Raw genomic sequence first — 23,750 nt, 5'->3', positions numbered from 1 at the left:
CTTTGATTAGCTGACTCAGCATATATTATTGTAATTGCATCATTCCTTCTCTCTCCCATTCTCTGCATTTTTAAACTTGTTTTACTCCAAAATCATTCCAATTCCAGTAAAAGATGGCTCTGTAGATGCCATCTGACATTGCTGGACATTTTCAACATTGAACTACCCTCTAAACACTCACTCGATTAGTTAGTCACTACTACTGAAGGAAACAGGCACTTGCATTGCCTTAATGAAAATTGGAAGATGTTATCTGGAGAGGGGGGGAACTAGGAAAACCTTGCCCCCAGGGAGGTTTTTTTTAAAAATGTGCAAAATTTTGAATGGAGCACATGGCACAATTCAATTATTCAACAATGCTGAGTTAAGGTTTGGAAAATATTGGTTTCTATATCTTTTGGATTAAAGTTGTAAAGAGTTAGCAATACTAATCACTATCCAGCCTCTTTTACTGAAAAATACATTTGAATGGAGCCTGAATGTAGGCCAGTTTTTAGAAATGGCCAAATTACAGAAATTCAATGATTTACAAAGAACAGTCTCAAGTTATGTACTGGAGAAGGAACAGTGCCAGGCAATTAAGGATAGGGAAGGGAGAGGAAAAGTTTCCAATTATCTATTACTCAGACTTGGAGTGTCTGCACGATGTCATTTATCTTATAATGACACAGGAGGTGGCCATTTGTCACATCAGGTCCAGGCCAGCTTCCATGCAAGTTATTCTTCCCCACATGCCCAGGAATTCTCATTTGATTCTTTTTGCCATTAATCTACACAAAAGGGATAATTTACAGTAACCAATTAACATACTAGTACTTAGTACTTCAGTGGGATTTGGGAGTAGACTGGAACACCTAGGAGGAAACCCATGCAGTCGGGGAGTGAATGTGCAAACCCTGCACAAACAGCACCCAAGGTCAGGACTGAACCCAATTCCCTGGAGCCGTGAGGCAGCAGCACTAACTGGGGCAATCACACTGTCACTTGAAATCACTTCTAAATCCACACAGAAATCTTAAGTCTCTGCAGAAAAGTGCAAAGCCTTACAATACACATTTACTTCCGCCACAAAACACAACACCTCCATCCCCCAGTGCAAAAAAAATGGGTTAAATTCAGGACAAACACCAAGGTTGCCCCAAATCCATTACATGGGAAAATTTTAGGTTCTTGCTTGACAAGCATCTTTAATCCTCCTTGTATTATTAGCATGAGATTCACACAAGTCTCTACACTGCTATAAATTAAGAGATTAATCTCACCATATTCAGCCACACTGCACATTTTCCTGCAATACTACCAGTTCAGAATTTGGTATAGAAACAAATCTGTAGTTTGTACATTTTGACGTCCTTACATCCTGACACAAACACATCAATATGGCTTGATGCTTAAACTAGACCACAGGAGGTGGAAGATATCACGACTGCAGATTGGAAAACAAAGTCAGCTGTGCCATATTTAGGTTATTTATACTGCATGTGGCACTACCACAGTAAAAGCTCTCCAAGCTTGCTTCATTGCCAAAAACGCAGTAGAGAAAGGAGGTTTTTAAAGCATAACAATTCAAGTATGCCATACACCTTCTAATAGTCAATTACACATCACAGACAACTTGTTAGAATAATAAAATCTAATAAAACAATAATAAAATCTAACTATAGCACTGGGACACCTTTATGCCTCCACACTTGTACCAAATTTCCCCACAGTCACCAGTATTGTATTGAAATTCTTGTGACAAAACTGAATAGTTAAATATTGACAGCAAAGAGCACATCTTTAAATCATATTCTGAAATGGAAAACAGATCCTAGTTTTACATTCACCTGCACTTATAAGTTTCAAGCTATTATAAATGCTAAGTTTCTTTAGCAAGATATTTTAAGTAGTTTCCCCGAGTCTTTGGTTCCATGAAAACTGGAGGGTGGTGGCCAAAAGGAGGTGTAAAATCAAAAAACTGCAGATGTTAAAAATCTGAAATAAAAATGGAAAATACTAGAAATGTTCAGCAGAAAGGAGATCAAACATTTGCCCAAAAGGAGGACTGCTTATTCCCCATAACTAATATAGCTGCACAATAGACACCACCTCCTACACTAAGCACCTTCAACAGGTGCATGACAGAGACAAGAGACTGCAGACGCTGGAAATCTGGAGGAACACACAAAGTGCCAGAGGAGCTTAGCAGGTCAGGCAGCATCTATGGAGGGAAATGGACAGTTAACATTTCTGGTCAAGACCCTTCAACTAGTCCAGATGAAGCATCTCAACCCAAAACCCTGACCAGAGTTGCTCCAGTGCTTTGTGTGTTGTTTTAACAGGTGCATTATGGTCTCCACGCTTGTAACCTTTTTAAACATATGCTCCCAGAACCTCACAATCTAAATGGATGCCTGAATCAGCAAGTTGGAAAGATTCAGATATTTCTTCTCTTATCCCTTGCTTCTGCTCAACATCTTGATCAAATTTTACAAAAGGAAGATACTTTCAAATTCAAAATGCAACAAAAATTACAGAATTACATACACTGCTCTAGGTGCTGGAACACCTCACATTTTAAAACACTTTTCAAATTCCCTGTCATTTCTGCAGCCTCCTTCAGTCCATGTCTTTGAGACCATTAGTGTATTCCCAATTTCCTTTTTATCACTCCCTTTTCCTTAAAACCTTTTTATCCAAGTTTTTGCCCAACTATTCTTGTGTCTTGATGTTAGATAATCTTTCTAAAATATGCCCTGGGATATTTTACTATATTAAAAATCCATATCATAGAAAAAACAGTGGGAAACTCAAAAGAAAATGCTCATGTCTGTAAAGCAGAGTATGAACCATCTCCATATTAATCCTCCTCCGTAATAACAGCACAAAAGTAAACTGCAAATCTTTCATTTGAAGTTATTTTAAGCACGATTTAAATACCATCTTCTCTCAAACATTAGTTACACGTTTAAGTATAAAGATTGTCAGCATTCACTGCTTATGCATATCACTAAGGATGAAGAACCCTCTGCACAACTTACAATACTTGCATGCAAACAAATATTTAACATGAAGACCTACTCTTCCTTTGCCCTCACCCCCTCTCCACCGAAAATTCTCTTCAGCACTTACTCAACCAGAATCCAAAAGCAGCAATAATTTACCCAGCTTCCAAAGGAAACTGTGCTCAAAGTGAACAAGCCCTACCAAAGTGTTCAGTGATTACCAAGCTGATAAAAGGAATTGTTTTCATAAAACTTCCAGGATTAGAGAACTATTAACCAAATTCAGCTAATTTCATTTCATTCTAGTGATACATTTAGAATAAAACTGTTCTCTATAAATAGTGCCATCATCTCTTTTGATAACTAAAGCCTATTTTGTGGGAAAAAAATTGTCTTATCACAGCTCTCAAAATATCCCCAAGCACTCTGCATACAATAAACTAGTTTAAGTGTGATTATTTTTTTAAATGGAAAACAAGTCAATTGTTCATTTACCCTCTGAAACCTATCAAGGACATTCAAGAATAAGATTTTACAATGCGCATCACTTCGATGTGAATATAATCCATTCAAAAACTGACAATACAGCATATATTCAACAGATACCAAGTTCCTCTGAACTCTAACTCCCTGTGCTGGAGTCCTAAATAGTAATACCTCCATGGATAAAGTAAGATGCTCTGCATTAAATGCTTACTGGCAAGAACATTATGTTCCATACCGCTTTTAAAATAAAGCAGTGGTTCATCAGATTGTCATGATGAAAAGTATTGCAAGACTGTCAGTTACTAGCAAAGGTTATTTGACAAGCACATCAAATGGAACTTCAATGAATTTTTACTTGAGAACCTGTCCCCCAAGACCCTTGAACATATTGAACAAACAGAAATATCACCATTCAGCCAGAATGTTTAAATATTCTCCAGGTACTGTTGCATATTTCTAATAGATAACTACAGGGTGGGGTGCCAAATACAGTCATGTACTTAAGTCCATAAATAGTTTATCTCAATAACTTACACTTTTAATAAAACGTGTCCCAAAAGGTGCTTCAAAGTTATAACAGACAATACAAACAGAAGTTAAAAGCGTAACAGCACCAAAGATCATTCACCTCACCAAGCCAGTAGAAGCTTTGAAGAGAAATCCAGCTGGTCCCATTTCCCCACTCTTTCCCTACAGCCCTGCAAATGTTTCACATTTAAATATTTCCTAAATTCTCTTTTGAAAGTACTGGTTAAATCTGCCTCCACCACACTTTCAGGCAGTGTATTCCAGAGCACAACAATTCACTGAGCTTTTCCTCCCTGGACCTTTTGCCTCTCACTTCAAGCATGTTCTCTGGCCTTTGATCAGCTTTTCTATTCTCCTGACCCAAATCAGTTAGGATTTCTACAGCTGATCAAATGCCCTCTCAACGTTCTCTGCTCCAAGAACAACTACACAAATTAAAAATTTGTCCATTTTAATTAAGATTGTGTCGATGACTGAAAACCAGCTTGAGACTTCGCAATTATTGTCTTAGAGCGTCAACCTTTAGGACCGAAATGAGAAATTCAGGGTGACAAATCTTTGAAATCTCTACCCAGGAATGGTGTGGATTCCATCACTGATTGCATTCTGAACGGATTGCTAGATTTCTGGATATTAAATGAATCAAGGAATGAGAGATAGGGCAGAGATAGAAGATCAGCTACAATCTTGTTGAAAGAGAGCTGGCTCAAGGAGGCAAATGCCTTCTCCTGCTCCCATTCATATTCTCATGTTTTTGTTATCATGCCACAAAATGAATAGCAGGTTGGAAGAGGTTGGAATATTAAATACTTGATAACATTATAATAATTTACAATATTGACAAACTGGTGTACTCAAAGAAATCAAGTGACAAATGTATTATCTAACAGAACACATTTGCACTGCATGTCTGGCAACTCCATAAATTGTCCAACAGATAAAATAAGATTTTCAAATAATAAACCACTTATTTTTTTTAAATACAACAGTAGGAAAAGTAATGTTGGTTATCTGTAGGCAGGGCAATCCATTCCAACAAAGAATCAGTTTAATCAAAAGCACACCCATTAGGATTAGAAATTCCCTACAACTAGGGATTATCTACAGCATTAGAAATGATGCAGTGACATTTGAAAAATTCTGTAACTCCCAAGATCTTTTACAGCATGATACAAATGTATCGTGCATCAGAACCTTTTCTCAATGCAGTCAATTGAATGCCAGTTACATTTCTGGAGCATTTGAAGCAACACCCATGACATCAGTTTGAAAAATCAGTCAACTGTACTCAGAACACTTATCTGCTTAAAATAGTAAAGTAACATATAAAATTTTCTCCCAAGCATTTCCTCTTAAGCCAAAAATCTTAATTACCAATAGTCTTGTGCAGCATTCTTCCACTTGGCACTGGAAATAGCTTCCAACTTTCACCCACCTCCCTAATCAGAACAAAGTAATGATTCTACACTGCAAAAACCTCACATTGGGAGATTAAGACTGAACTAGTGTCAAAGGCATCACATCACACACTGCAGTAAAACTCTCCACTTCATATTCTAAATATCAAAAAGCATGAGAATCTCATCTCCTGTTATTAGAAAGAATCACTTGATGTTTCTTTCCCTGATCTATGTGGCTCATTTCAAGACCTCACCAATGCTTCTTTGTATTTAGCCACTAAGTGAAAGTATCCCAAGTAATCCATTCTTTTGCATGACAATGGGGATTATACCAAACCAGTGCCCTACACTCAACTTTTAGTATTGCCTCAATGTTCATGGCATTGATAATATAAAATATTATACAGCCCATACAGCAACTGTCTGGTGTATTTGAGATTCTGAGCACATTCTAGTCTCACCCTGGAGATGGAATTTAATAGCTCCTTCTGGATACGGAATTTTGCTTTCGATCCCAAACTTGCACTCACTAAATAGTTTTCTGCTATACCAACACATTGGGCTAATTCTCCTACTGATAATGCCATAGAAGGTCGCAGGATAGATGAGACACCAAATGTATTTAAATTGAGATTTCAGTACTCTGCATCTGGATAAAACATGCTGAACTATTCATCATTCCACCTTTCCCCACTCAAAAGTGTAAGCTTTTCAGTACAAGAGTCAGGGTCACAGTAAAATTCTCTCCAATCAAAAGTGGACCATAAGCTCATAACACAACCAAATTTGTTTCCCTATTTTCCAAACCTGGTTCTCCCACAGCCTCGATGAGTACCTAAAAATAGGTACTCAATCACAGTCCAGACATGACGCTTTCAGAGTTTTATAGTCACTCTACATTGTGACAATTACTATCTAATGTTCCCATATTTCCTCAGTGAACTAATAAACTACCAATATACTATCATGTTCCCTTCTGCCAGTGTCAGCAAATTTACACTACAAATCAGTACATGCATCAGTTTCTGGCCTGTTCTATACCAAATATTCACACTGCAAGTACAACAAATCTTTTAAAGTCATGAACGTTTCCTGCCAACGTAAAAGTAAAAGCAACAAATCCAGAAGGATGCTTCAAAGCTCACCTCTGTTATAAAAAGGAAATATTTCCTTTGTGCTCAAAGGGTGACGAATATCTGGAAGGAACTAAACAAGCAAATCAGTGGATTCAAAGACAACAGGGGAGTTCAGGATAAAGTAAATGCCATGCTGCATCAATGGTTTACTTGATATCAATATCATCAGCCTTTCCTCTAGTTTATTTTTGCACAATGAATTTTTTGTTTGAAAATTGCTTACGTTTAGAGATCAGAATTACTTGTCAATTGGAATTCATGTTATCCCCAGCGAAGAAAAAAGTTGGCACTTTTGTTCTCACTGCTTTTATGAACATAGAACACTTATAGCACAGTACAGGCTCTTCAGCCCACAATGTTGTGCCGACATTTTATCCTGCCCTAAGGTCTATCTAACCCTTCCCTTCCACATAGACACATGAATTTAGAAAAATAGGGGGCGATCCAAGAGTCTCTTAAATGTCCCTAATGTATCTGCCCCCACAACTTCTGCCAGGAGTGTGTTCCATGCACCCACCACCGTGTAAAAAAAAACTTACCCCGACATCCCCCTTATACTTTCCTCCAATCACCTTAAAATTATGTCCCCTCGTGTTAGCCATTGTCGCATTGGGGAAAAAGTCTGACTGTCCACTCGATCTATGCCTCTTATCATCTTGTACACCACTATCAAGTCACCTTTCATCCTCCTCCTTCTGGCTGAAGGTCACAGCTTTTGAGCTGGTCCTATCTCTTCCCACCTTTCTGAAATAGTAAACAAATATATTGGCTGCAAGGCAAACCCAACCTCTCCAAAGAGAAAAGCCCTAGCTTGCTCAACCTATCCTCATAAGATATGCTCTCCAATCCAGGCAACGTCCTGGTAAATCTCCTCTGCACCCACTCTAAAGCTTCCACATCCTTTCTATAATGATGTGACCAGAACTGAACTGAGGGGGGCATTGAGGTTTGGAAAGGAAGAGAGGCCAAAATGGAAAGGACACAAACAGAGGAATTTGAACAGCATCTTAAAATATTTTGAAGCTACAGGAAACTTTAGTTTTAAGACCTGGTCTTTTTGAAAGTTACAGGATCCTGAACAATCTTTACTCATGAGAATAAAACATTAAAATAGAAACAGAAAGCCATGAGAAACAAAGGACTGCAGATGCCGGAATCTGGATGAAAAAAACAAGATGCTGGAGGAACTCAGGCTATAAAGGTCCCAAAATGGAAAATGAGGTGCTGCTCCTCTAGTTTGTATTTGGACTTCTCCTGGCAGTGGAGGCCGAGGACTAACGTATCAGTGATGGAGTGGGAGGGGGAGTTGAAGTGACTGGCAACAGGGAGATGCAGATCGCAGTTATGGAAGGAGTGCAGATGTTCTACAAAATGGTCACCTAGTCTGCATTTGGTCTTGCCAATGTAGAAGAGCACTGAATGCAGTAGATGATATTAGGGGAGGTGCAGGTAAATCTGTCTCACCCAAGAGTTGGGGGCAGGTCAAAGCAAAGACAAAGACAAAGGGGCAGGTGTCACACCTACGGTGGGGGTAGTGGAAAGCCTCTGGGTGGGAGCAGAATGGGTGGGGAGGGAAGAGTGAACTAAGGAGTCACGGAGAGACCGGAGATGGCAGGAGTGGTAGAGAATGATGCGTTGGATATGTAGGCTGGTAGGATGAAAAGCGAGGACAAGGGGGAACCCTATCCCTGTTGGGTCTGGGAGGGGTGGGGGTGAGAGCAGAGGTGCAGGAAATGGCAGAGATACAGGAGCAAGCTCTCTCAACCACCTCTTCTTTTCTTCCCTTTCCTGGCTTCTTCTTTTCTCCTCGCCAATATTATTTCCTGCCCTCCCCCCATGGGGTGCCTACCTCCTTACCCCTGACCCATCCCCCAGTGGATCTGCTCTCCCTTCCTCCCCTGCATCTGCCTATCACTATCTCTTACCTGCATCTACCTATCACAAGCTTCTGCCCACCCTGCATCCCATTTTGTCCACCTATCACTGCTGTTTTTCCCACCATATATTGGGCTTCCCCTTTTTCCATCTTCAGTCTTGAAGAAGAGTCCTGTTTTTCTCCACAGATTCTGCCTGGCCTGCTGAGTTCCTCCAGCATCTTGTTTTTTTCCCACCCCCCAAAAGAAAGCCATGGACCCTTTAACCCTGCTCTGCCATTCAACAGAATCATGGCAGATCCTGCATTTCAAGCCCTCTTCTTGTCTGATCCCCATAATCCTAGATCACCCTGTATTAAACAAAAAACATTACAGCTTTGAATACACTCAACAACAGAACATCCACAGACCCCTGGGGAAAGAAATTTCAGTCATAAATTATAGGACTGTATCCTCAGGTTCCAGACTCACCAGTCCAAGGGACCAGCCCCTCATCATCTAACCACGTCAACCCTTATCAGAATCATACATTTCAATCTGCTTTCTTCTTATTCTTCTGTGATTCAGTTGATAAAGACTAAATAATCTCATTTTGTACCAGAGTTTCTCAATCTACTGAATCTTTGCTACACTTCTTTTGCATACGAAAATCAAATTGCAGACTTGGTCTCACCAAAGCCCTGTACAAATGCTGCACTAGTTAACACATCTTCCAACCTCATGCTAGTGGCTAGTACAGATCAAACTAGAAATGCTCTTCTGGAATACCAAGCAGCAGCAGCACTTCATTTATCAGCACAAGCACAACATTCACACAAAAGACATTTTAAAAATGAACACCCATAATTTAAGATGCGGGAAGTGTTATAAGTAACCCTCTAGTAACCTACAGTTGTGAGGTGGATTGCAATACAAATATTGATATCAGCAGCAAAATAAAGCTAGTTATTCATTCCCCAACTATCAGAAATATTTGAGTTCACCCTTGCAACCCTTAGCACTCACTGTATGCACAACGTCAAATATTCAGATTATCAAAGGTGAACTCTTTCCTCAGTACTAAATCTTGTTGTGATTTTGATCTACATACACTGGTACTCAAGGGTTTTATTGCTGACAGGTTACAAGGAAGGTTGCTTGCAAATATCCCCACGTAGGAACAGAACATGTCAGCAAAAAACAACTACTGCAGATAATGGAGCATAAAGCAAAAAGGGACTAAAGATAAAGAGTTATCTAATTACCTACACTTTAGTTGTGATCATTAATGATCAAATATCACAGCATCCAGATTGGCCTAACAAAAAAAAAAGCCTCCTTTCTCTATATTTCATCCTGTGTGTCTTCTATTCCCTTCCCTCTCATTTATCTAACTTCCCCTTAAATAGATCAACCTTCCACCTTATAGTCTAGATGGGGACAAATGAAATATTGTGGTCTCAAGCCTAACATTATTCTCAGTTGACTAAAGCGGGATTCTTAGCCAACTACTGAATTGGATAATGTAATGCAGCTCAGACTAGAGATGAAATTGGGAAATTCTAACGTGCAATTTGGTACTTTACCAAATTGGTCCATTAAAAAAAATGTTGCCATGAAAGTTAATTTAAACTCTTACACAATAGAAATGGAGACAAGCATAACAGTCATTGTACTTTTGTGACATTAAATCACTTTGTGATGCATGCATAGACACTCAGTGGAACATGGTAAACAATCCCATCTTGCCATCAAAACTTACAAAGAGTAATGTTAGATGAAGGTTTGAATGAAATAATATGGTTTTGTATATATTCTTCCAATTTGATAAATTAAAACTGTGCTTTCATGAAGAATTCATGCTCTGAGAAAGCTCCTGAAAATAAGGAATTAGCAGAAAGCACCAATATGCCAAGGATTCATGTTTCTCATTGTAATCAGTGAGGAAAGCCTTCTATATTATTGGAGAAGTTTTAATTTTGATAGAACAGCAGCTTGGGTTTAGTTACCCGTTACAGAATTGCAATCAGAAAAAAAGTAATCCAAAATCTGTATTGTTTCAGCCTTATTTACATTGCCAGGTGTTTCATTTCAAAATCCAAGGTTTAAAATCAACTCCAGGATGTGCAGCTACTTTATCATGGACTTAGCAGTGCAGCACACTCATCTACAATACAAACTTATGAAGCCATTATTAATAATACACTACCATTGGTATGCTCCATTAGGAGAAAGGCACAAACAGCAAAGCAATGATTTTTGTATTTTTCCTTCTGAGGGGTATTAGTGCTAATACTGACATACTCCTTGGAAATTCCAGCAAATAGTTATGTCCACCTAAGCAACTTCTGCCAATAATGAAACTAGCCATTAATTTTCAAAGTACCCCCAAACAGCAGCACCTATTTTTTCCTGAGACCATGCCATCTCGTTCTGGACTCTCCCATGAGAGGAAAGCCATAGGTTTTTAAAATGGGGAAACAATTCTGTGATGCTTGCAACACTTTAGTACAAAAAGGACATGCCAATAAGTCAAAATACAACAACATGAAAACAGAATTTGCATGTCCTAGATAATAACCACTCAATCCATTTCCACATCTCAAAGTTTATGAGTGGTTGGGGACACAGTGGTAACACTGCCATCCCAATTCCCCACTATCCCCTCAGCATCCGAGGGACTGGAAGTCCTGGCTTATGATGCTGCTTTTGCACCCATTCCCACCTCCATCCAGCCCTATAGGAATTCACAGTTTGCACATCATTAGTTGGTATCAACAGGTTGACTGGACATTGAGAAACGTTTTGGTGGATGCAAGTGATTCACAGCAAAAAAAAAAGCACCCAAATAGTCAAAGTAATACTCAGTGGCAAAAAGGTCCAAGATTCATCCTTAAAGTAACTATGTCATGTTACTGTTCTTCCATTTCATGATCTAAATGAACAGGAATCTGGCTAGCTAGTTGAGCCAATTATGAAGCATCATAGGCAGGAATGCTCAACTCTAATTCAGATATTTCTTTGGAAGACTCAAGACAAAGAGTGGCAACTCCCCTGCTCACTTCCCCCTCTCCACAGCTAAAAAGAGTAGTCTAAAGACTGGAAAATTTAGTCAAAAAGAAACTGACATTTAGCCTCAAAGGATGTTATACACACCCACATTTTTAAATGACACATTTCAAATACCTAAACTATCCAATAAGAGGCATGCAGAGACATGCAAACTTTATCATCTAAGCAATCAAACTGCACAAAATTATAACCAACATAAAGTTACCCTCTGCTATTACCCAGGGAGGTAATAAAATTCCATTGTATCAAATCATTTTAGTCACTTCTTGCTCTACCAATCTTGAATATATAATACTCAGAAGCATTCCATATACCATCCACGTTATTCCCATGGATTTAATCAAGCTCTTTTCAGACCAAACATAAGTGATTGCTTTCTTCTCCCGATATCATATATAGGCCATTTCTTTCATTTCAAGACCACCTGTGGAAATAATCAAACAGAATTATTGGCAAGCTACTTTTGCATTAAACCACTTCTGGAGTTATTTCACTCCACGGAGGGTTAAAGCTGAGCAGGATCCTCAATACCATTGGCTTCAACCCTAATGTCTTTAACTAAATTCTGAAGAACTAAAATCAGCAGTGTAGTAGTTACAGTAGCAACATCAAAAAGTGTGAAATCATTTCGGTGAAAACCATGCTTCTCAGTTTTACGTATTCAGGATCTTTTCCTTGTAGAATAATGGTATGCATAATGCACCATAACAACCAAGCCAACACAACTCTTTCAAGAGAAATGTTGAAATTAAAGTGGAATGGAATTTTCTCATTTCTGCATTAAGATGCCAGCTGTTTAATTAAAAGCTTTCTTGGCACTGCCATATGATCTAGTAATGGAGCTGAATTTTTGGTACACATCTCTCTCACTTCACCTCCTGTACCTCATGAAGTAAAACCAGTATCACTGTTTGTTTAGTCACGATCTGTGAATGATCCCCATGCTTCATTGTCCTACTTACATTGAAATCAAAGAGGTGGAAGTTATGATTCAGTGGTAACACACTCACTCAAGCCAGAAGACTGGGGATTCTGAACAAGAATAGATAAGCTAATGTTGGTGCAGCACTGCTAGAGATGCTTTCTTTTGATATAGCTGTTCAGTTTTACCAGGGTCATTCATGTAACAATTAAATAGGCAGCAGAAACTGAACAGTTGCACTCATGTCAAATAAATATTCAGTATGTCCGCCAATATGACATCTTCTTTATTTCCATTAAAGTACCTTTCTCAACCTCAGAACATCCCAGAGCTTTACAGCAAGTAATTGTAAATACTCTGAAGAGTAAGCACTGTTGTAATATTGTGGCTACCACATAATGAAATATCAGCTTTACACTGGAGCAAAATTCTGCTACTGCCCTTAGCCCATAAATAAAATGGAACAGGAACCTGCATCAACCACTAACCCTCCAAGTTTTGGAATAAAAGCAACTAATAAAAAATCCTGTGTCTCTAATAAACCTTAAAATTCATCACCAAATAAGCAGTCCTTGCAAATGTAAAAAAGGGTGTGACAATTTTTATTAACCAGCAAATGCCAATGCCAGTAACAGAGCTGCTTTGGAGGCATTACAAAATCAAACAGTGCAAGAGCAGAATTATTAGTAAACAGTTATTAACCCAGAGTACTTCCGCGGTCTTGTCATTTCAACTGTCAGACTCTTAACTCCTCCCACCTACTTCCCCAATGGCCCATCACATTTTAAATATACAGAAAACAAAAGAAGCTGTTAAACATGATTATTATTTCTAAAAAGAGTCCTAATGGTTTGACTAAGGAGGCTAAGTGCTGGTTGCAGCTTTTGAATTCTAAGTTATATTTAGCCCATCAAATCAGATTTTGAAGTATCGCTGTCTACTTACTACTTGCACAGAAAGTTTGACAGCACTCATGCTTCTAACTCCTACAGTGAATCCCTGCAACTAGTCAAGATTCTGAGATTTTAAACACAAGCAACTTGCACACATACTGAAAAAAGTGTGTTATAACCCAACCATCATTTGGGAAATAAACCCACTATTTGGGTTACAACTTTGAAGTTCTGCCCAAGAGCTCAAATTAGCAGAAATGTTCTTCTTATACAGCTCAGAGGAAACAATGGAGAATCAACTCTTCGTTACGTGGGTATTCCTAGAACTGTAAATAATAGCAGTGAAGCAGTAAACCAGTGCAGATTAGTTCACGATACAAAGCCAGCCCAGTGCAAGATGACTGCAAGCAGTGTGAATCTGCTCAGCTAATGGAGGTCTTTGACTTGGTGGTGCGGGGGAGAGAAAACAGGGCAAGGGGTGAGTTGTACACTTGTTACACTTTCTATTCTTACAAGTGCTGAAATCATATAGAGCTCTTTATGAGAGAGACAAGAGATGGGGAGAGAGTAGCTTCGTGAAGTTGACTGCTATTTCAAAATTTTGTTCCAGAATTAAATATTGGAGTGACTTTGAATAAAGGGTGGTCACATGACTTGGGCAGTTAACATGAGTGAGCACTCCAACAATGCAAAATGGTACCCAAGAGACTCTCCAGAAGCTGACTCAAACTATCTACATAGCACTCCCAAGTCAGGAGCCTTCACACAATTTTTACTCACAATAGAAGCCTTAAATGATTAGCTTCACCATTAGAATAAGAGTGCAACAAAAAAAAAACTGAACACTGGAAAAACTCAGAGGGTCAATCAGCATTCATGTAGGATTTATGTAAATGGATAGTTGATGGTCAGTGGCCAAAGTTCCTGTGCTGTACTTCTCCATCTATGGAGGTACAAGTCGACATCGAGTCAAGACCCTGCATCAGGATTGAGGGAAGAGGAAAGACTGCCAGTATGCAGCAGTACAAGGGGAGTGGGGTAGTGTTGGGATAAGAGACTGGCAGGTGATAGGTGGAATCAGAATTAAATATTCATCACTGTTGTCAACAGTGTACTAAAGGCTGTGTTGAGAGGCACGGTAGAAATAGAAAAATACATTACAAAAATAATTATGCTTGTTATTTTAAATGCGTTGTCATCTTGTGTAGATGGATATGTTGCACTACAGCACTTAGCATCCTCTAGAGCCAAAATCTGGATTCCAATGGCAACATATCTTGTGACTACACGTTAGCAAAACAGACAAGATTTATCATCATTACCCATGTAACACAAATGCTGTTAACACTGCACAAGTATATATGAAAATAATAGGAACTGGAGCTTGCAGTTTAGCAAACTCCGTATCATCCTGCTACCATTCAAGTTTCTCTCAAAAGGTACTGGATCATAGGCTTTCAAACTGATGCAAGACAATTTCACCATTCTTCAAATCAATGTGTTTATTTTTATCACTGCACTATCCACACAAAAAAAAATTCCTTCTTTTGAAAGCTGATGCTTTTCAAAAGAACAAGAGGTTCTTGATTTGGCATTGCTAGAGTGGAGTGCCCGTAAGTTGTACTGAACACTGAAGTCCACTAGTCTAAATAATTAGAGTGCTTCAGTTGGGAATGCTCATCAGCTCAAGAATGACTTAACTCACCACTTGAACTCCACCATCATTACAGTTTCACACTTGCAATGGAAGCAGAAAGCATCAATACTACCTTACTGCTTGCATTTTGAAAAGGTCCCACTTCTACATAGGAAAACTTGATTTGCACTTGTAATCAGAATATCTTTATAGTTTAGCCCAATAACATTGCCTGAAATATTGTGTGTGAACAGTCACACATGAAAATGGCACATTACCCAAGTAAATATTTCAACAGTCATAGTACACAAGATTGCAGATTAACAGCTGGGAAGTGTAATTAGATTTAATCTTCTTCCTCATAGGCAGTTCCTCAAGATCACAGAGGACTCACTTCTGCTATCATTTTGTAGGGCAAGGTGACTGGTGAGGCCAATTCGAAGCTATGGCTATGACAGATGTGGCTGACAGGGAGAGCAGGTATCTTGCAAGGTAGTGTTCTCCACTGCTTACGTAGGACTTTTGTATTCTTCTAATGCAAGGCCTTGAAGTTTTCAATATCAACCAGAATGCTCATCCTCTACTTTGAGTGGTCCTGGGCCTAAGATTCCGAGCAGTCAGTAGGGTTGGTGCACTTCAAAGCAGCTTTGAGCACATCCCTGAAGCAACTTCTGTCTGCCTGGTAATCTTGATGGAGCTCAGAATAGACTACATGTCAGGAGTCTAGTGACAGACATGTGAGCAATGTAACTAGTGTTTCTATGCTGGTAGATGATGGCCTAGGACAAGATGCAAACATTGGTTCACTTTTCTTTCCAATGAATTTGTAGGATTTTGTGGAGACAGTATTGGTAGTATTTTTCTAATGGCTTGAGGTGCCTCCCATAGGCAGATAGCCCTCAGAATCTTATAGGGCAGAGATCCCTACTGCCTCGTAGACTATGAATTTTGTGCCTTGAGTTTGTGTCTGAGGTCTTGGCCTTCAAATAATGTTTTCCTTTGTCAACCAACATCTGTGCCAGTAGAATGAAATGGTGGATTCATCATGTTGGACTTTGGCATCCTTTCATACAATTTTTTTAAAATGATTCTACCTGTAAATAGCCATATTCCCCAGAACAATTTTAAAATTAGGGTAAATTACAGGTGATTAGAGATCTATCATTGATACTGGTCATATGGGAACAATCTGGAGACGAGGAACCAAATATCAAGAGACCAAACAAGACCAGAGGGCTTTGTTATCATGGACCATTATGCTATCCACTACATTAGGCATACTATGTCACTCACCTGCCTGTCGTACATGTTCAAGTCTAACTCAAGGACATGATTAATGGTGATATGTCAGTGCAATTAGCAGATTAGTGTACATACAGACTGCCCACCAGCAAATCATCTTTTTCCATCTATCTGAAGTCACAATGCAGTATCAAGCTGGCTATAGTCAGCAGTTCCAAAGGGAATGGGTGGCATTCAGCTGCACAAAACTTAGTATAACCTGGTTTTATGATGGACTCCGTGGCAGATGCCAGTACCTTGGAAACCACTTCTGCAATTTTACATCAACCAGATCAGAATTCCTATTTGAATGCAAATTCCTGACATGTAGGAAAACAATGAACTTTTCCTTCCTTAATTTTACTTTCCTGTTGTTAATTATTTAGCATCTTAAAATAACTTTTTTCAAAAAAAATCATTTCTGAAAGATTTTGGAAGTCTCTGAAACCAGACATTTAAAAAATTCTTACAAAGCAAAGATTGACAGCAGTCTAGGCTCCACTCTCAACATGGCCTTCTGGCAAAGTCTGTCAGTTCATGGGGCAGGACTCGGTTGTACACTAGCTGAGGCCTAGCTGCCTCTCAAAGACTCATCACCCATATTATGGATCACAAGGCCATAAAGCCCCACACATCGGTGGAAGGATAGTATCGAGTGTTTGTCCTGGGGGTGGGGGGGGGGGGGGGGTGGGTGGGGGGTGGTGGGAAGCGGGTTGGTGGTTAAGGAAAAGGATCTGAACAGCAGGGCACAGTGCAAAGCTTGCAAGTTAGCTTCAATGAAAGACCATTCAAGAAGCAAGGAATTTCCTGATAATAAATAGATTATTAATCATTTCAGCGTTGATTGCCAGACCTTCGTGCCAGACCATGAGCGAATGGGATTTCCACGTGCAGTGAAAGCCAATGCAGCCTGCTGGCTCAGAGGTGACAGGCTTCTGAGATTCAGAGTCCAGAGACTGAGTGAAGGACAATTAAAGAGCACAGAAGAGTAGGCAGCCAGAGTAAAAACCACAAATACGTCAATTACTACGAAAAGATGAACCAGCAGTTTTTTTGTACGTCTCAAGACAGATTCACGCCACTGCAATTCACAACAGTCGTGAAGCGCTCAAAAGATTTGACGGCTGCAATATGGTGTTACATAAATGCAGGTTACATTTCTTTAACAGCTTAGTGCTTTATGACTGAATTTAAGACTGCCAATAACAGGCTGCGGAAGATTGTGTCCCTGCATTGCTGAAAATAAACCACTAGATAAAAAAAACAGCTTGCATTCAAAACAAGGAGCTCCAATGTATATTCCAAACACTTAGAAAAGGTACCAAGCATTAAATGAAACAGTGGGAAAAAAAAGTAAAATTGGACATTATGATGATGACACCCAGCCCTAGCTCTCCATTACCCATTGTGGCTTCCCTACTGCCTTTGTCAGCTTGCACATCCAACTCTGGTTGCAATTCCAATAATGATACACTAAGACCACTAAAGGTATTGCTTTGGTCCCACCACCTCTTCTCTCCTTACGGATTGCACCCTTTTATATTAAACAGAATTCTCTTGACTTAACATATAATTTGACCCCAAGGCAAGCTTCCAATCCCACAACCCCATATCATCTCTCTTTCACAAAGACTATATCCCCCAGACCTGCCCTAGCCTTGCACATACACTGGTGAAACACTCATTGTGCTTCTGTCATTCCAGGCTGCAGTATTGAAATTGGCTTTTAGCCAACCTCCTAACATCAACCTTGCACAAGCAGCAGCTCATCAAAACCTCTTCCCATATCCTAAATTCCTAAAACTTATTCTTCACCTCACTCACCTATTCTCTGACAGTGTCAACTTTTATCTGACTTACATTTCGACAAAGCCCCTGAAATCCTCTTCCTATAAATGCAAGATAATGTTACAATGAAGGTTGATATTAAATCACATTAAGGAACAGCCATAATACAGCATTTCAGTGGTCTCATTAATCACACTTGCTGCAGTCCATACTGTCACAGACTACAAATGATATAATACATCAGGGATGACAGTCTGAAACCTGCCTGACAGAAGGAGCAATCAGACAAAACAAATACCAAGTACTCACTCAAGTATTCATCGAAACCACACATGATGTAGCCAAATGGTCTGTGACCAAAATCTGTTGGCCATCTGTATAGTCTTCAATTTTTCAATTTTCCTAATGCTACTTTAAAGTGCGTCAAGAAGAAATTTCTTCAGAGCACTATAAATACAAAAAATATATGAATACGTAGATAGAAAAGATACCAGCCACACAAACTTCCAAATTTAAAACATATGCAACTTTTGAGGCAAAGTATTTCATTTATTTCTCCAAACAGACTTGTATCACAATCTCTGAAAGTATTAAAATGGAAGCATAGATTGGTTTTAGTTTTGAGAGACTAGTAAAGAATCTGAAGCCTTGTAAGATACACCACAATGTGTACACCAACTGCATGGGAATTCTTGATGGCTGCACAAGGTAATTTCAGTTGCGTAGAGATCAGAAAGCAGTTTCCACACAGAAGTCCAATTTCATGTGCCCTTCTCCAAATTAATACAGTAAACCACCTGACAAGTGTGGGCTAGAAGAGTCTAATATAAGAATAAACATCAGTACTACTGTAAATTGTAGTAGCATTGCCAAGGTCTTTACTCTGCTTCCTTTGGTACAAGGGATGCACAAATGGAAATTGAGGAAATAGGTTTGGCCATTCAATGCCAGATCTGGCATGATCACAACTGCAAATAAAAGGGGGGGGGGGGGGGGTGCAAAAGGGTGAAGCAAACAGTCACTAACCTGAAACACTGGCACAGTTTCTCTTCTGCCTGGACTACTGAGTACTTCTGACATTTTCTGCTTTTGTTATGATCATTTTAATAAAGCAAGACAAAATCACCTGTTGTTCACAAATCTTCAATTTTCTCTTTTTATACATGTCTTTATGATTCTGCTGTAACTACCAGTTAAGCGATATCTAAAGTCTACCATCTCCATTTCTGTGATGCAGCTATCATTACCTGCAGTATTTTTGTTAATGAATCTACATTCAAATTAAGGAAGGTCTTGGTAGTTTCTCTGCATTTACAATATCATCACTGGCAGGATGGCTAGGTCCAGAGTATACAGATTTACAATAATTGGCAAAAGCACGATAGGAAAGATGACAATTTATTTTGCCTTGTTCACTCTGTTCCCATAGACAGGAGGGTCAGTTATCACAATACCCACATATAGGGTAACTAACATCAGAATGAGGAGAGTTGACAATTTCTTTAAACACTGAGAATTATGATATGAATTCCAATGAAAGGATCCCAGAAACCAATTTGATGGTACCAAAGGAAATTAAAAATATAGTTAGGAGAGAGTTCAGGCTATGAAGAACAGAGAAGTTGAACTAATTAGTCAACTCTTTCAAAGAGACAACTAAGGCACAGTGGACTAAATGCCAGCACTTTGCACCATACAATTTCATTTTACTTCATTGACAAGCAAAGCAAGTTCAAAAATTTTATTGCTTGACCATCTGTAGTTTTCAGCAAAACATTAAAAGGAAATTAACAACAAAGACTGGAATCATTATCCAGCATAAATGGAAGCATTCATTAGACAAAAAGTAAAATTCCACTGTACCGAGTGCTAAACCAGTTTCTATAGCAAGCGAACACCAAATCACAATTGCGTCAGAAAAGGAAGGAGACTATAGACATATTTCTGCAGTATACTTAGATGGAGAACATCTCCATCAGCCGGAGTTCTAGCAAGGAAATGATATAACACAAATATAGTTTTCAGTTAAAACAAATGCCTTGCTTTAAATCTACAGATTTATTCTAAGAACGCCAAAGTGGAAAGATTCCAAATAGGCTTCAGGGGAACAAAAACTCTAGGACACTCAAACATTAGAAATCCTGCAACATCATAAACCTGTGTGATGCTGTCAGAAAGGTCATTTGCACTTAGATGTTCAAATTTCAACAATACAATTTGGAAAAATGTTTGAAATGGATGAAACAAATCCTTACCATACATTAACCATAATTTCCTACTTTTTCTTTTCCCACAATAAATTTCAAAAATCCATTTCAAAACACAAGGACCAAAAGGGTCATCTTGGTGTCCATAGAGAGAAATATCTAAAAGTGACAAGGTAGAACAGAACAAAGGAGATTGTGCTATAACTTTATAAAATCAATGGTTAGATCTCAGCTGGGGAACAGAGGACAATTCTGGTCAAGGATCATGCCAAATGAAGAGAGGCTTTTGAAATTGTGTGGAGGTAATTTAGTAGGATGCAATTATGAGGGAATGTGTGTTTTTAAGTTAACTTACAAGACCTGAACATCATTGGCAGGGTCAGCAATCCCCCATTCTTAACCACTTGAGGAGCAATCATTGCCAACCTTGCAAGCAATGGCAATAGAGAAAGTACTATCCTTCTGGTGAATAGGGCAATAATCAGGAGGTTGTAGCTTTATAATTGTTGGCAAAGCATCAAAAGGGGAGATAAAAAGAATGTTTCCTCTGTTTGTGGAAAGACGCCTAAAAAGATGGTGGAATGCTTTCAAGGAAACTGTGCAGATACTCAAAGATGAGAACTTACAAGGCTACAGACATAATACAGGGATGCACTATAAAGAATAAAACTTACTTTCAAAGAGTCAGCATAGTTACAAAGAAATGAACTTCCAGCTTCCTTGATACTAATCTTTAATTCTAACGTAGGAAGGCTTATAGAACAAGGACAGTGAAAACCTGGTTCCACAGTTACTTAAAGCACATGCAATGTATGAATACCTGCATTTCATTCACTGAACTCTACACAAGATCCTCTGCACAGATGTCTCCAAGGACTGCAACTGAAAACTAAGGACTATAGTTTAGAGAGAATTTTAATTCACTTTCCAGAAACCAATATGATATATACATGTTCAAACACAGAATTTGCAGGTACATGCTCCTCTATTTCACCATAAACTGTTTCAACCTGTACAAAGTTAGAAAACAATGAATGCAAGAGTACTTTGGAGAACAGCACAGGTTTAAAACAAAACACCCAAATCTGCCTGATAATATGCATTAAATTTTCATGCTCAGGATAAATGATGGCACAGATTCTTTGCAAATATAGTCTGCAACTCCACAGAAACCGAAGTGTCCAAAAGTGGAATATTAACTCAAAAGGCAACATTTTAATAAAAGCAATTAGAGTATTTATACAACCCATTAGTGAAGGCATGCTAGACAACAAGAGCCATATAATAGGTGGATTACACGGCACTTATATAGCTTCCCTATTTGTGGAACATTTTTGTAAGATTTCACATTTTATGACTAGAGGAGCAATTAGTCACAGTACTAGCTTAAGATACTTCAACCAACACAAGGTACCTAAATTTAAAATAGAAACTATAATTTTTTTTCTATCGGTATAATTAATTTTTCCAAGGGAGAATGGCAAAATATGGTAGTGCTTAGAATGTTGTTTTATTTAAACAGAAAATTAATCTGTAGTTAAGTTATTAGACCAATTACCTAATTGTATAAGTAGTTATACCATCAAAGTGCCACAGCGAGCCACTTTCACACAAAACAATTCATTATTCAAATTTATTGCTTTAAATAAAGCACAAATGATAATCCTACAAGCTTTATCCTGTGACAAAAGCCATAACTTTCATCAATATTTTCAAAAAGAGAGCTGCATGTACCTTTTACTTAGGTTAATACAAATTATAGGACGTAAGACTTATTCAGCACTTTAAAAAAAAGCCACAAGTGACATTTAAATATCATTGGGCAAAAGTTTTGCTCGCAAACGTTAAGCTAGAAAGTAGTCAGTTCAACTGAAACAAACTGATCTGTATTGGGGTGCTCCCTTCTGACATTCACTTAACAATCACTGCTGGAAACTGATAGGACATCAAGCAAAAATCAGATCAGGCAGACCTGCACTACCCACAAATAGGCATAAACCCACTCAGTGTCCAGACTCATGAAAAATGGCCACTTAGACAAAGTAATGGAGGGCAATCAACGATGGTGAATATCATCTCAGCAAAAATCATGAGCTGACAAATCCACAAAAAAAAGTAATCTCCAGCCATAGCAGCCTTCAACAAAAATTTGATACAAATATTAAACTCTTAAGGGTTACCCACAACACTGTCCTTTTGAGACCAACTAAGCATACTGCAATTGTTAATAGTACCTAATTTACACTATATAGCATGTAACACAGCACCTATTTTACAAGCACAGGCAAGCAGCTTCATGGATTGCTTGCCTGTCACAGCAAGCAAATCTTCTACAGGCTTTAGCAGAAACTATCTTAAACTGTCTCTCTACACTTGAGACACCACCACTTATTCGGTCCACATTACTACTGCTAATAGGGCTGTAAAACACAGAGCTCTCGAAATGCCAGAATGCATCAGGGTTGGTTAGCAGCTGCATACTTAAGTATCTCAATTTTCATATCACTTAGATAGACAAGTAAAAGTAAAAACATGGAATTTCAGACTTTATCAAGCACGTTTTCACTATAGCTCCAAAAGAGTGAGCAGATTTCTGAGTGACATTAGAACCTACTCCTAATTTCGATATCGAAATTATAACCACACCCCGATCATAATCCACTTTCCATATTCTAGCTTCCCATAACACAACACATATCTATTACCTGCTACACCCAGGTCTCTCTCTTCCCAGTCACATTTCCCGGAAATCTTTCTTTCCTCCCCAAACACCTGAACTACTCACTTGTACCACTCTCTCTCTCTCTTCATTTTCCACAGTCCCTACCATCCATCATCCATCCCTTAACTTCTGCCTATCTAACCCCATACAACGCCCCGATCTCCTCCTAAACGCCTCATCCTCCTCTCCTTACTGAATAAAATTCCTCACGGATTCTACCCCTCTACCCCCCTTCCTCTTTCTGCTGCCCCTCCGCCCTGCCCTGCCCTCCCCTCCCTAAATCTCGGCCTCCTCGTCCAGCCCCTGCCGTTCCCACTGCGGCCTCCGGGCCTCTCCCATTACACCCCTCCCCCCCCCCCCCAACACTTCAGATGCTGCACTCACCAAACCATGCCATAAGCTCCCTCGCCGATATAGCTGAGGTTGGTGTACCGAGGCCCGGTATCGAACACCTGCCCACGGATCACTTCAGGCCCGGTTGCGCACGGAGGCAAAGTCGGCGCGGCCGCCATCTTACTCGGATCACCCGGAATGGCCAAGGCTCGCGCCTATTGGACCGGCAGACACACGTGACGGCAGACCAACAGGGAGCCGAGGGATTGGACCACTGGAAACCAGCTGATCCGCAGCTGCCTGCGGGTAACCTGATTGGACGGTGATAGACCATCTGATGCCATGAGGCGACGAACAAGTTGATTGGACGATAACAGACCATCTGACCAGCAGCAACCGACGAGTGGGTTGATGGAAGCTGGTTGGCGGCGCTCTGTGAACAATGCCATTGGACAGCTCCTGGGCCATGTGATTCCCCGGGGCTGTTCGATCACTCGATTGGGCAG

The 23,750-nt window shown here is 39.3% G+C and overlaps 1 protein-coding gene across 1 annotated transcript in view; it reads right to left on the bottom strand.

Annotated features, from left to right (window-relative positions):
* Positions 1–23,480, bottom strand: part of mapk1 (mitogen-activated protein kinase 1) — a 66,507-nt gene extending 43,027 nt beyond the window's left edge. The window contains exon 1 of the mRNA XM_052031949.1: positions 23,296–23,480. Within this exon, the coding sequence (XP_051887909.1) occupies positions 23,296–23,423 (128 nt within the window). The 5' untranslated portion in view covers positions 23,424–23,480. The remainder of the gene's footprint in view (positions 1–23,295) is intronic.
* Between the last annotated feature and the right edge of the window lie 270 nt (positions 23,481–23,750).

The sequence above is a fragment of the Pristis pectinata genome, chromosome 17, assembly GCF_009764475.1.
Source record: "Pristis pectinata isolate sPriPec2 chromosome 17, sPriPec2.1.pri, whole genome shotgun sequence".
NCBI classification, from domain to species: domain Eukaryota; kingdom Metazoa; phylum Chordata; class Chondrichthyes; order Rhinopristiformes; family Pristidae; genus Pristis; species Pristis pectinata.
This window is presented reverse-complemented; position numbering and strand designations above follow the sequence as displayed.